This window comes from Sinocyclocheilus grahami, unplaced genomic scaffold, assembly GCF_001515645.1.
Source record: "Sinocyclocheilus grahami isolate Dianchi unplaced genomic scaffold, SAMN03320097.WGS_v1.1 scaffold563.1, whole genome shotgun sequence".
In the NCBI taxonomy this organism is placed as follows: Eukaryota; Metazoa; Chordata; class Actinopteri; order Cypriniformes; family Cyprinidae; genus Sinocyclocheilus; species Sinocyclocheilus grahami.
In genome coordinates, this window is record NW_015505742.1 from 906,144 (window position 1) to 918,680 (window position 12,537).

At 37.4% G+C, this 12,537-nt stretch overlaps 2 protein-coding genes across 2 annotated transcripts in view; both read left to right on the top strand.

The window, feature by feature from the left end:
* Positions 1 to 5,173, top strand: part of LOC107556286 (partitioning defective 3 homolog B-like) — a 28,474-nt gene extending 23,301 nt beyond the window's left edge. Inside the window, exon 3 of the mRNA XM_016239356.1 lies at positions 5,035 to 5,173. Within this exon, the coding sequence (XP_016094842.1) occupies positions 5,035 to 5,130 (96 nt within the window). The 3' untranslated portion in view covers positions 5,131 to 5,173. The remainder of the gene's footprint in view (positions 1 to 5,034) is intronic.
* A 3,960-nt stretch (positions 5,174 to 9,133) lies between these two features.
* Positions 9,134 to 12,537, top strand: part of LOC107556285 (partitioning defective 3 homolog B-like) — a 94,824-nt gene continuing 91,420 nt past the window's right edge. Inside the window, exons 1-3 of the mRNA XM_016239355.1 lie at positions 9,134 to 9,281; positions 11,320 to 11,459; positions 11,785 to 11,910. Of these exons, the coding sequence (XP_016094841.1) occupies positions 9,233 to 9,281; positions 11,320 to 11,459; positions 11,785 to 11,910 (315 nt within the window). The 5' untranslated portion in view covers positions 9,134 to 9,232. The remainder of the gene's footprint in view (positions 9,282 to 11,319; positions 11,460 to 11,784; positions 11,911 to 12,537) is intronic.

Consider the following 12,537-nt stretch of genomic DNA (forward strand, 5'->3'; position numbering starts at 1 on the left):
AATATAAGTCTCTGGTGTCCCCAGAATGTGTCTGTGACGTCTTAGCTCAAAATATTCCACAGATCATTTATTATATTATTTTGAAAATGCCTATTTTGAGTGGAAGCAGAAACACGCTGTTTTTCGGGCCTGTCTCTTTAAATGCAAATGAGCTGCTGCTCCCCGCCCCCTTTTCCAGAATAGAGCCATTACAGCTCAGACCTGCTAAATACATCTGTTTTGGTTCTGATTATAATGTTTATCGCACTGAAATCATGCGTTTTAAACCATATGAGTTTAAACGTCTGATATACGGTTTTCTGAGTGCACACATCTGAAGCACACGGACAGAAAGCGGCTGTCACAGCATGCGAGTACTAAACTAAGTTCTCATTCAGAATCAGAATGAGCTTTCACACACAAGTTTACGTTAAAAACACACATGAGTTACAAAAAACAGTCAGTTATGGTGTTAGAACTGGTACACCGTTGTCGCTTGCGAAATCAAATGACGGCGCCGTGGGTGTAAACTTACAGATTAAGGGGCGGTAATATTATAATGAGATCCCTTTGCCACGTCACCAAGGGAGCGAAATCAGACGCGTTCGTTTTCTCAGACGCTTGCAGAAAAAAGCTTACCAAAACAGAGTTACCTGGTTAATCTTTTTCACGTTTCCTTGGTTGGTAGATGCACTGGGGACCTGATTATAGAACTTAAAACCTGGAAAAGTCCGATTTTCATGATATGTCATCTGTAAAGTAAACAAGCAGTTTTTCAGTGGCTTGTCCCCAGATCACAGCATTGTATGAAAATCAATTCAAGGTCCCAGGTGTTTATTAGAGCGCTGACCATAATTGCACATCTCACGTTCATGTTTATGTGTGCTGGAAGGTCTAGACCAGTGTTTCCCAACCTTTTTTTAGTCGCGGCACCCTTTGGAAATTTTAAAAAACTTGTGGCACCCTACAAAATTAATTTTGTCACAATATTAAAATTTCTAACTTCGATGTGATAATTTGAAAAGTATAGATATTCGGTACATATAATGTCATACAGATATTTTTAATATTATTAAACATTTTTGTCCATCAATGGTGGCAATAAGTAGGCTAATTTCTAATGAAGAGACCAATTTATATGACAGATTTTAATGTAGGCTTTTATACATATGTAAACATTATTTAATTACCATTATAACTAGCCATCTCACAAATTTTTGCTCACTCAGTGGTTTTTTAATTTTACAGTGGGGTAATTTTGGTGCAGTAGCACGAGATGGCTTGATTTCAAACTTTGAATTGAATAAAAAATGACAAGTAAGCAGTCAGTAATAAAATAAGAACAAATAAATAAATTAATAACGATAGCACATAAAAAATAACGACAGGCTTCGAATTAAATAAATTGCTTTTTAGTTTTTCAGGTAGGTCTAACAGTAGGGTTAAGATATTTAAAAAAAAATGTTTTTACCAATTATCCAAATAATGTTTAGTCCTAGAAAGCTATTATTATCAGAACACGCGAGCATAACATAGCGGTTAGCAGATCAAGGAATGAGAGGGCGGCGTTTCCAGAGTTGCCCATACACCACACCATGTTACAACACAGTAGGGCTATTGCAGACAGAAACAATACTGTACTACATCGATGTTTCCGGTCAGCTCGATTTTTGTGTGGACTTTGCTGTTCCGATTCGCATGAACGGTATACGAGTGGAGCGACTGAGCGGAGCGCACACGCATAGAGCGAATAATACGCAGAGCGTCACACCACGTGAAAGTGAATCCTGAGCGGTGAACTAATTTTCGGCAGCCGAAATTTCGGTGCATCTCTAATTATTGGCGACATCAGAAATGGATATTATATAATAGATGCTTTTTTGAACATTTTAGCTATTTAAAAATATTAAAAAATGATTTTTTACACGGCACTCCTGCTCTCGACAGACGGCACCCCGGTTGGGAAACACTGGTCTAGACAACCTCCTCAACACATCTGATAATCATTTTGTCTTCAGTCTAAAACATGACCGACAAAGCGAGCAGAGAATCTCCGTCCCTCACTCATAATTACCCGGCTCTCCTGTACGTACAGCTGAGATGTGAACAGAGCCCAGACAAAATCCTCAAATCATTTAACAGTGTGCCGTGCTTCAGTGGAGGTGACCGCCGGCTGTGAGCTTGAGCTCCTGGGACTAGGGCTGGGTATCATTCAAAAATGTTTTGATACCGATACCTTGACTTCGATACTGGTTCCTGAACGATACATTTTTCGATACCAATTTTATGAAATCAATTTGAACAAGATTACATTATCTAAAAAAAAAAAACTTTCACGCGCTTTCGGTCGTGTAGTATGAACGGACATTTGCATATGATCGGAACTCCACGCAGCTCCCGTGCTACTCTCCATTGGAAATGAATGACTGAAAGTTTGTCGGAGATTGTGGAAAGCCGGCTTGAAACGCAGTGGAAACACCAGCATGACGAGGATCGTTTTCATTTTAAAACATAAACGCACCAGTGTAAATGTAGCCTTAAATCTAAGGGGGCTGGGACGCATTCACACTACAGCCTCACGTGTGCGCCACATCTCTGAGTGTAACCGGTGTAAACTAGTAGGTGTGTTCGATTGACGCGGACTGACTGTGCAGACCGATCGGTGTATTACAGTACCACGAAAGCTAAAGAGAGCAGACTGCTCCGTGCACTTTCGAATCTCTCTCGCGGATGTCAAACACTGATCAATCTGCGCCGCACCTCTTCTAGTCAAACACACCGGCTAGTGCTGCAGGCTTATTGGCTCACTGACGCTGATGAGATTCCCCTTAGGTATCGAAATTTGAAATTTGAACTCGAAACCCAGCCCTACCTGGGACAGATGATAAGAGCTTCTGGGTTCCCCTTCTCTGCCATAACACAAACATGAAGCTCAGAGTTCCTTCAGGGAGTTTTCAAAATCAGAAAATACACGAGATTTACACAAGTAGGACATTCCATTCTGATCTGATGGTCCTGGAACAACCTTACTCATAAAATGATGAGGTTCATAAAAATAATATTCAAGACCCCAAAACTAATCCTACAATCAGATCTGATCAACATTATGAAATGTTGTTCCAGGAACATGTTCTAGTCGGTTTGATTTCATAACTTGCTCCTGAACCATCAACATTTACTGGAACAATATTGCACTGAACTCAGCAAGACCTTTTTTTTTTTTGCTAGATCAGATCAGAAAAAATACAGCGAAAAAGCAGCTTGTTCATGAAAATTATATTTATTGTAAACACTAACTGATGGCTAAAGTTGAGTTAAATGCCAAGCATTAAAAGGCTCAAATACCATGGTGTAAAGTATTGTATACCAAGGTACTTTAAAGAATACCGTGGCATTACCATGGTACTTTTTAACAATTTGGGTTAGTGTTTTTGTTGCTAGGTCTTATGTTAGAAATTGTGCTGAGTTATCATGTACAGTAGATTGATGATCCGGCTTTGCTGTTGTAATATGTCAGATCTACAGTTAGCTGGATGGATGTGATGGACTCAAAGGTCATAGAGAAACACATTTGTGATGCAAATCTCTCTCTCTCTACACACACACACACGCGCACACACACACGCACAGTCTCTTACAAACTCTCTCATTAGGCTTTGACATTTATTAAATTACTGTATTCCCAAGAGTTTAGCCAGCGCTCATAAGTCTTATGTAAACAGGCTGCGCACCCCAAGAGCCAAGGACACACATATTTAATATAGCCTCCGCTCGCACAGCTGATGTGTCTGACCATGAATGTTTTACTGTGTTTACTTCAAGCATATTTAGGTCGTAAACATATCAACCAAATCCTCACATCATGCCCGAGTCAGTTTTCCCCCCGTTGTTCTATGAAGTTTCCATCAAAGCCTGCAGAACCTTGTTTTCCAGCATATAAGTTGCAATTTTTTTATGTTGTAAAATGTTTGTTTATGAAACAAGCTAGGACTTATATAATGCAATTAACGTCAAGCACACAAGACGTGGAAAGTGACACATTTGTGTTGCTGTTCATTTATTTATAAGTTTATTTGTGTAGTGCATTTCCAACACATCTGTAGTTTCAGTTTTGCTTAAATTATTGTTGGCAGTGGTGGCCTTCAGCTCACTACAGCTGCATTTATTTGATCAAAAATGCAATAAAAACTGTGAAATGTTATTACAGTTTACAAGAACTCTTTTGTATTTTAATCTATTTTAAAATGTAATTTATGCCTGTGATGAAAAGCTGAATTTTCAGAATCATCTTTAGTGACACAAAATCCTTCAGAAATCATTCTAATATGTTAACTTGCTGCTTAAGAAAACATCTCTTATTATTATCAATGTTGTGAATTAAGTTTTTTTTTTTTTTTTAAAGCTTGAATGTGTCTGCTTTCCCTTTTCAGAACTATTATGTCATCCGACCCTCTTTCCATTAAAGCCTCTCTATCTCTGGGTTGTCATCCTCATGTGAACAGTGTGCACTCAGTACAGGAGGGAGATGCACATTAACAATAGCCCCGCCAGTTCTGCTGGCCCTGTGGCCCTCAGGAGCATGTGGCCTAGCGGGGGGATAATTGCTCTCTACTCATATTATCTAGGTCACTTTTTGTGTGTTTTCTGCGTCCCGTGAGGGGGGGTCCCATGTGTTTGTGTGTATGTGTGTGTATGTTTGGGTGGAGAACAGGGTGCATTGTGGACCAGAATTAGTGACTGCTCCACGGTGAGGAAAGTGGACTTTCCCTTTTATGGTGCATCATTTTGTTTTTCTTCATCTTTGTGTTTGTTTTCTTTTCATTTGCCTTTTATCTGTTTTGATTGCCGTTTCCAGATGAGATATTAATCGCTTAAAAAGAAATGAAAGGTGGACAGCGAGAGAAAGACGGCAAGGACGCAGTTATAGCATTTCAGTGCCAACTGTGTTCAACACTATCGGCGTCCTGCTCAGTAGGCGACACTGAAGCGTGGTGTGGTTGTTTTGGGTCCTGTAGAGTAACTGAAGTCATGGTGAGTGTGTGTTTGTGTTGACAGGGTGTCGGTCATGCAACCTCTGTGAAGGGAGGAGCCATGGACAAACCCAAGGTGGACGTCCCAAACTCCAGGACTGCACAAGTCGACTTAAGGTGAGGGAGTTCGTGTATGCTTAGTGTATGATTATGTATAAACACTCAAAATGGGGGTATGAAATAATAATAATTGAGTATTCATTTCAAGTAGCAGTCTGCACTGAGATGAATTTGGATCTTTGTTTTATGAAAGGTTCTTTGTTGTCAGATTAAGGTTATTTCTGTGTGTGTGTGTGGGTGGACATGAGGTCTTCGTTGACACATTTTATATGTACTTATCTTTATTTATATTTTGTTATTTTTTAAATAAATATTTAAATACATAGATATTAACATTTATTAACTACTTTATTTTTTAAATGTGTGTATTTACTTACATTTATTTTACATATTTATTTTTCATAGTTCAATTGTTGATTTATTCATTTATTAATTCAATTCTTTCCATTTTAATGTATTTTAATTTAGTTTGCATTAATTTGATGTATTCTGATCAACTGATTATGTGATATTTATTTTTAAAAGAGCCTCGTTTAACAAGTGTTTAAGGATTGTAAAGCACAGAACTATTATGTCATCCGACCCTCTTTCCATTAAAGCCTCTCTATCTCTGGGTTGTCATCCTCATGTGAACAGTGTGCACTCAGTACAGGAGGGAGATGCACATTAACAATAGCCCTGCCAGTTCTGCTGGCCCTGTGGCCCTCAGGAGCATGTGGCCTAGCGGGGGGATAATTGCTCTCTACTCATATTATCTAGGTCACTTTTTGTGTGTTTTCTGCGTCCCGTGAGGGGTGGTCCCATGTGTTTGTGTGTATGTGTGTGTATGTTTGGGTGGAGAACAGGGTGCATTGTGGACCAGAATTAGTGACTGCTCCACGGTGAGGAAAGTGGACTTTCCCTTTTATGGTGCATCATTTTGTTTTTCTTCATCTTTGTGTTTGTTTTCTTTTCATTTGCCTTTTATCTGTTTTGATTGCCGTTTCCAGATGAGATATTAATCGCTTAAAAAGAAATGAAAGGTGGACAGCGAGAGAAAGACGGCAAGGACGCAGTTATAGCATTTCAGTGCCAACTGTGTTCAACACTATCGGCGTCCTGCTCAGTAGGCGACACTGAAGCGTGGTGTGGTTGTTTTGGGTCCTGTAGAGTAACTGAAGTCATGGTGAGTGTGTGTTTGTGTTGACAGGGTGTCGGTCATGCAACCTCTGTGAAGGGAGGAGCCATGGACAAACCCAAGGTGGACGTCCCAAACTCCAGGACTGCACAAGTCGACTTAAGGTGAGGGAGTTCGTGTATGCTTAGTGTATGATTATGTATAAACACTCAAAATGGGGGTATGAAATAATAATAATTGAGTATTCATTTCAAGCATCAGTCTGCACTGAGATGAATTTGGATCTTTGTTTTATGAAAGGTTCTTTGTTGTCAAATTAAGGTTATTTCTGTGTGTGTGTGGGTGGACATGAGGTCTTCGTTGACACATTTTATATGTACTTATCTTTATTTATATTTGGTTATTTTTTAAATAAATATTTAAATACATAGATATTAACATTTATTAACTACTTTATTTTTTAAATGTGTGTATTTACTTACATTTATTTTACATATTTATTTTTCATAGTTCAATTGTTGATTTATTAATTCATTTATTAATTCAATTCTTTCCATTTTAATGTATTTTAATTTAGTTTGCATTAATTTGATGTATTCTGATCAACTGATTATGTGATATTTATTTTTAAAAGAGCCTCGTTTAACAAGTGTTTAAGGATTGTAAAGCACTTTTTTTAAGCATTGAACTGTATACTATTTCAACTGTTCATTCATGTTTAAAAGTCAGGTTTAATGTCACGTACTTAAACAAGCTTTTTAATGCTTATCTAGAAGCAGCTTTTGCTATTGAAATTCTTATCAAGCTGAAATAATGGAAACGGCAGAACTGAACTTAGCCTGGAAGGTTTGGCTCTTCTGAGCATTGTGATTTCAGTAGATGATTTCACGTTGAGACGTACGAGAGCAGCACAAGCTTATGTGTGTATATCGAAGTTCCCGGTCTTAATATGTACACTTGTTGCAATAGTCACAGGACGGGAGACGTACATATGTCACGTTTTTTCAATTCGTTCCTCTTATCGCAGGTCATGTGAACTCATTTCTTCTCCCTGAGAGAGGGATGGAGTTTATCTCTCGCCTCTCTTCACCGCTTCTGTCAATCAGCATTACTGATGCACACACACACACACACACACACACACACTTTTACAGCTCATTAAACATTGAAGTGGTCTACAGTATTGCATCACCTCAGCTGAAGCCCCTGAGGTCCATCTGGGATTCAATCACGTTTTAATAAGAGTGCTTATGTATGTTCTCTGTATTCTCTGAGATAAAATCACTTCCCATTCCTACTATATAGTTACTATTAAACTTTTTAGGTCTAGTCATTTTCTTCAGCTGGATAAGTTGGGTAGATGCTGTGGGTGAAGTCAGATAAGATGCCATTTAATTTGACACAAATAAAAATGAAGCTTTGAAGGAATAGTAGAGCATTAAATTTGACTGTTCAGCCAACAAATGGACAGAAACTGTGGGAAATATTATTGAATGGTGTGTACTTTGGTGCCTCAGTCACAGCTTTTTTTGTATGATTTACACATGATATCACCAAAGAAAAAATATAAATAACAGTGACAGAAATTTCTTGTCTCTGGCTATAGTTCGGATGCCTCATTCAGTGCACGTTTATAGGAGTTTTTGACTGTTTTATCATCCATTAGGCAAATATTATGTAATAAGTATGTAATATGAGTTTGTTCAAATGCAAGAAAATGTAATGGTAGACAACTTCACTGAAAAAAACGTTTAATTCATCCAATTAAAAAAAATTTAGGGTAATGATTCACATCTATATTTTTTAACTTGAGCCAATGAAAAATAAAAGCCCTTAGGGCAAGAGTAATAGCAGATACATTTGAAAACACCACAAAAGTAAAATAAAACTAACTAAAATAAAGTAAAAAATAAATGCAAATATTAAAAATATATAAAAAAAAAAATATAAAAAAATAAACTAAATGGGTCTAAATCTGCAAGATTTTTTTTGCCTGTTTTATCATCAGCCAGACAAATACTGTAAATCTGTAATACGAGTTTGTCCAAATTTAATCAAGAGTAATAACAAACACCTTACAAAACATATAAATAAAAGAAAAGAAAATTTATATAAAAAAAAATGAAATAAAATAACAAAATAAAATAATAAAATAAACTGAAAAATGCATATGATCAAAATAAAACAAAAAAAACAATCTCTCTCTCTCTCTCTCTCTTTCTCTCTGTCATCTCCTCCTCTCCTCTGTTCTGTCTTTATTGTGATGGGAGATGCAGGTAGGCACCTTTGCCTTCGGCTCTCATCTCAGACTCACTGAATGGCAGTGACTCCACTGGCTTTCGGCTCATTTGCTTGGTCATTAATGTCGTCCCGCAGGACATAAACAGCAAATGGATTTGCAGTGTGTGTTGACAAGAGTACAAAGTAGCCGGTGAATACTTTAGCTTTTGTGTGTGGGTTTGTGATTTAAATGCACTGACTGCTGTAGGCCAGAAACATACTCTTCACAAGTGCACGGATGCGGATGCTGGTTCAGTGCATTGCAAACATGTGTTTCATATACTTGCATGCATTATTGCGTTACTGCGGCAGTACCAAACATCAAGTATGAGGGTAAATGCTCAAAATGATTGTGCCATTAAACTGATAAAACAGGTTTTGGTTTAGTTCCAGTTTTTTTTTTCTCTGTTTTAAATGTTTTAATTTGTCTGTGTACTTTTGTTTGTGTGTGTGTGTCTGTGTGTTTGCAAAATAATTTAATACAGTATAAATAAAAATATGAATATTTATGCAATGAATATTAAAATATCAGCCAAAGACGAAAACGGGTTTAAGCATAAAAACAATAAGTGTAATACTGTTTTAAATTGTTGTTTTTCCCAAAATTTAAAAAAAAGTTTTCGGTTTAATTTAAATTTTTTTTTTTTTTTGATTTTCTGAGCAAAGAGCCACGCCTTCTCCTCCAGTCAGTGCGTCACCTACCTTGAAAGATGGCAGCGAGAGCCCCACCCCCAAAAAGACCCCGGCCCTCGTCACGCTGGTTAATATGAGCAACAAAAAGTCTGCGAAGAAAATGAAGATCGATTTGAAGAAAGGTAAGCTGGATGTGAAATCAGATCAGTACCCATTGAATTAAAAAAAAGTTTTGCTCAAAAATTATATCACATTATGCACATAAAATGGGTTGCGAATGGCATTTCATGTTGATTTAGAGTTTGAATAGTAGAAACTCTGTTCAGTTGACCAGAAGGTGCCGTCATGAGCCCTGCGATTTAGCCCATGTCAAAACTGCTGCATAGCAGCTTTGTTTGCAGCTGATTGTTCTTCTCCCTTTTTCGTTAAAACACAATAAAATGTAATATGCTCCCTTATTCTTTATTTTATATATTTTAATATGTACATGTCAGAATAAGCATGTTGTTTGAATTTTTACATAAATATTGTGTTACACTGAATGACAATGTAACATTATTTCAACCAAATTTTGACATTTTATCCTTCAAAAACTAATTTCAAACCTTAAAAGTAGACACTTACTTTTTTTACTTACATTTAATGTGTTTCTATGGACATAAAATCACTTTTGTAAATTTATTTTGATGCGGACATCTTAACGTCTTTGACCCATATACTGTACATATCTATGCAATAAATACACAAATAAATGTAAAACATATGTAATTAATATAAACACAATATTAATGTTTCTGCATTGCAAAAATAAAAAAAATATATCATTTTTTTCTCCCTAGTGATTTTTGGGTGAAATGTGACCCTGACATGTTTCTGTGATATTCGCTCTTCCATCTCTTTTCAGCTTCCCTTCATCCAGTGCTTCAACTTCCTCTAATCACTTTTTTTCAGACCACACCCTTTTCATTGTTTCTATCGCTCCTTTCACACACCATCTCTCTCTCTCCTCCTCATCCTGTATCCTGTATCCTGCTCTCTGCATCTCTAGTCTCCTGTAGATGTGTTCATGTGTGAAATTAAAGTGCAGAGCTGTCTAATCCCTGCAAGGAAACATTTATCAACGTGCAGGGGTGGAGACGGAGGTGTTCAAACCTCTGCAGAGAAACTGACAGCTTAAACACAGGTTATCAGTCCAGAGTGCTTGAAAGCTATCATCAGCGTACCGCTGACCTTTTGACCTGATCTTGGATCAGATGAGCTGGATACAGTATGTAAAGATCTATGAGGGTCATAACGGGGAACTGCTCCTTGTATGCTATCATTAAATTTAATATATGTGTTCTTGGCATCATTTCCACCATATTGCTCTCTAGACATCAGTATCCGCTTTTGGAAAACCCATATTCATAGTCCGTAATTTCTAAAGCAGATTTTGGTCATAATAGCGACACTCTACTGACATTGGCTTTTATGAAATTTACTAGTAATAGATATAGAAAACAATGCTATAATATTGGAAAAAAAGTGCACTGAGGTTTCTTTCGTGTCAGTTACAGTTTAGAGAACAAATTTTCAAAATCAATGTCAAATTTTCAATGTCTAATTGTTTTGAAGAATGCAAAATTGAATTCAAAGATTTGAATTTTGATTCTGAGAAGTATTTTAAAAGGAACTTTCATTTGCAGTTTTCTTTGGCAGACCTTTCCAAATTTCCAGATTCAACTTCATTTCTGTTGACATTCACACCTTTGTTGGTGAAATTTTCTCATTGCATGACGAAAATGATCAGTTCACTTGGTATGAATAGCACTAAGGTGAAAATCCAGGGCAATATTCCTTACTGTAACTAGATCCTTAGGATGTTAGCAAGTCTTCAGGACACTGTTGAAGGAATTTTAGTGGAACAATTATGTACTTTTTCAACATGTCTTAAATATCTCCTATATTTTATTTGACACCTTAGTGAGTGTAATTGGGGGGTGTAAATGCAAACACACTTTTTTGGTGACCGGAACCTTAGAAGAATGTTATTTTACATCATATGACGGGGTAAACTATTTTCAGATGTTAGTTTAGCTTTTGTTTTCCACACGGCTGAGTATACAACACACTGGTGAAAACGGCAAGAATTTGTGAAAATGGCAAAGAATTTGTCTGGTTTTCTGGTTCACTAGGTCATTAAATACATGCTTAATGTTTCTGGCCTTCCTCTGTCTGCAGGTATGGAGGGCCTCGGATTCACCGTGGTAACCAGAGACTCGTCCCTTCATGGTCCAGGACCCATTATGATCAAGAGCATCCTGCCCCGCGGAGCTGCTGTTAAAGACGGGCGGCTCAAGTCCGGAGACCGTATCCTGGAGGTATTACATGCATCCTGCGTCAATGCAGTCACGAGAGCTCAACCTGGAAAATGCAAAATCACAGCTTATTTATAGGATATTAAATTATGCTATTCCAATCCCGCCAGTCATGCAATTAAAAGGTATTGTTTTAATGCAATTTAAAGATATTGTTTCAGAAGGCTTAATGCATCCTTGATGTAATTAGGCCAATTGTCTGTCTTGTATTGCACCTGGCCGTGAGATGGAATTAACACTGACATGTTTGCCATCTCGGCACAGTGTAAATGGAAATTTTGGTCTCCGTTTTGACGGTTACAGGAAATAGCTTTCTCTCTTTCTCTAGGTAAATGGAGTGGACATCACAGGACGCACACAAGAGGAGCTGGTGGCTATGCTCCGGAGCACCAAACTGGGAGAAACTGTGTCTCTGGTAGTCGGAAGACAAGAGGAGTTTTTGCCCAGAGAACTGGTAAGACTATTGCCAAACGTCAGAGTGTAACCAAAATGAACAGTACCTTAAATTATACAGTGGTGGCCAAAATTGTTAGAACACTTGGCATATTAAAGAGGTTTCAGTTGTTTTTGTTTAATTGGCTATTACAATACCCATAAAACAAACTATTGCCAGAACTGCGATGGAAGGAATCTGCTGGAACATTGAAAATGATGGACTGGCCCCCTCAAAGCCCGGACCTCAACCCCATCGAGCAAATTTGGGGCGAGTTAGAAAATAAACTGGACAGGTCTATTGTACGTTCAAAGGAAAGCCTTTGGCTTGAGTTGCAGAAGGTATGCGATAACATTAGTGTTGAACTTCTCAGGAAATATATTGACACTATTCAAGAGAGATGTGCTGCTGTAATTGCTGCAAAAGGTGGACATACCAAATATTAAAATTAAAAGTGGATAAAAACAGTACGACTCACTTCATCTGATATTTGTTGTGCTCTGAAACCATCTGCATGTTTCATGAACATTATGAAATTAAATCATGTTTTGGAGGCAAAATATTTTCAGATCTGTCAGGTATTCTAACAATTTTGGCCACCACTGTGTACTGTGTATATATATATATATATATATATATATATATATA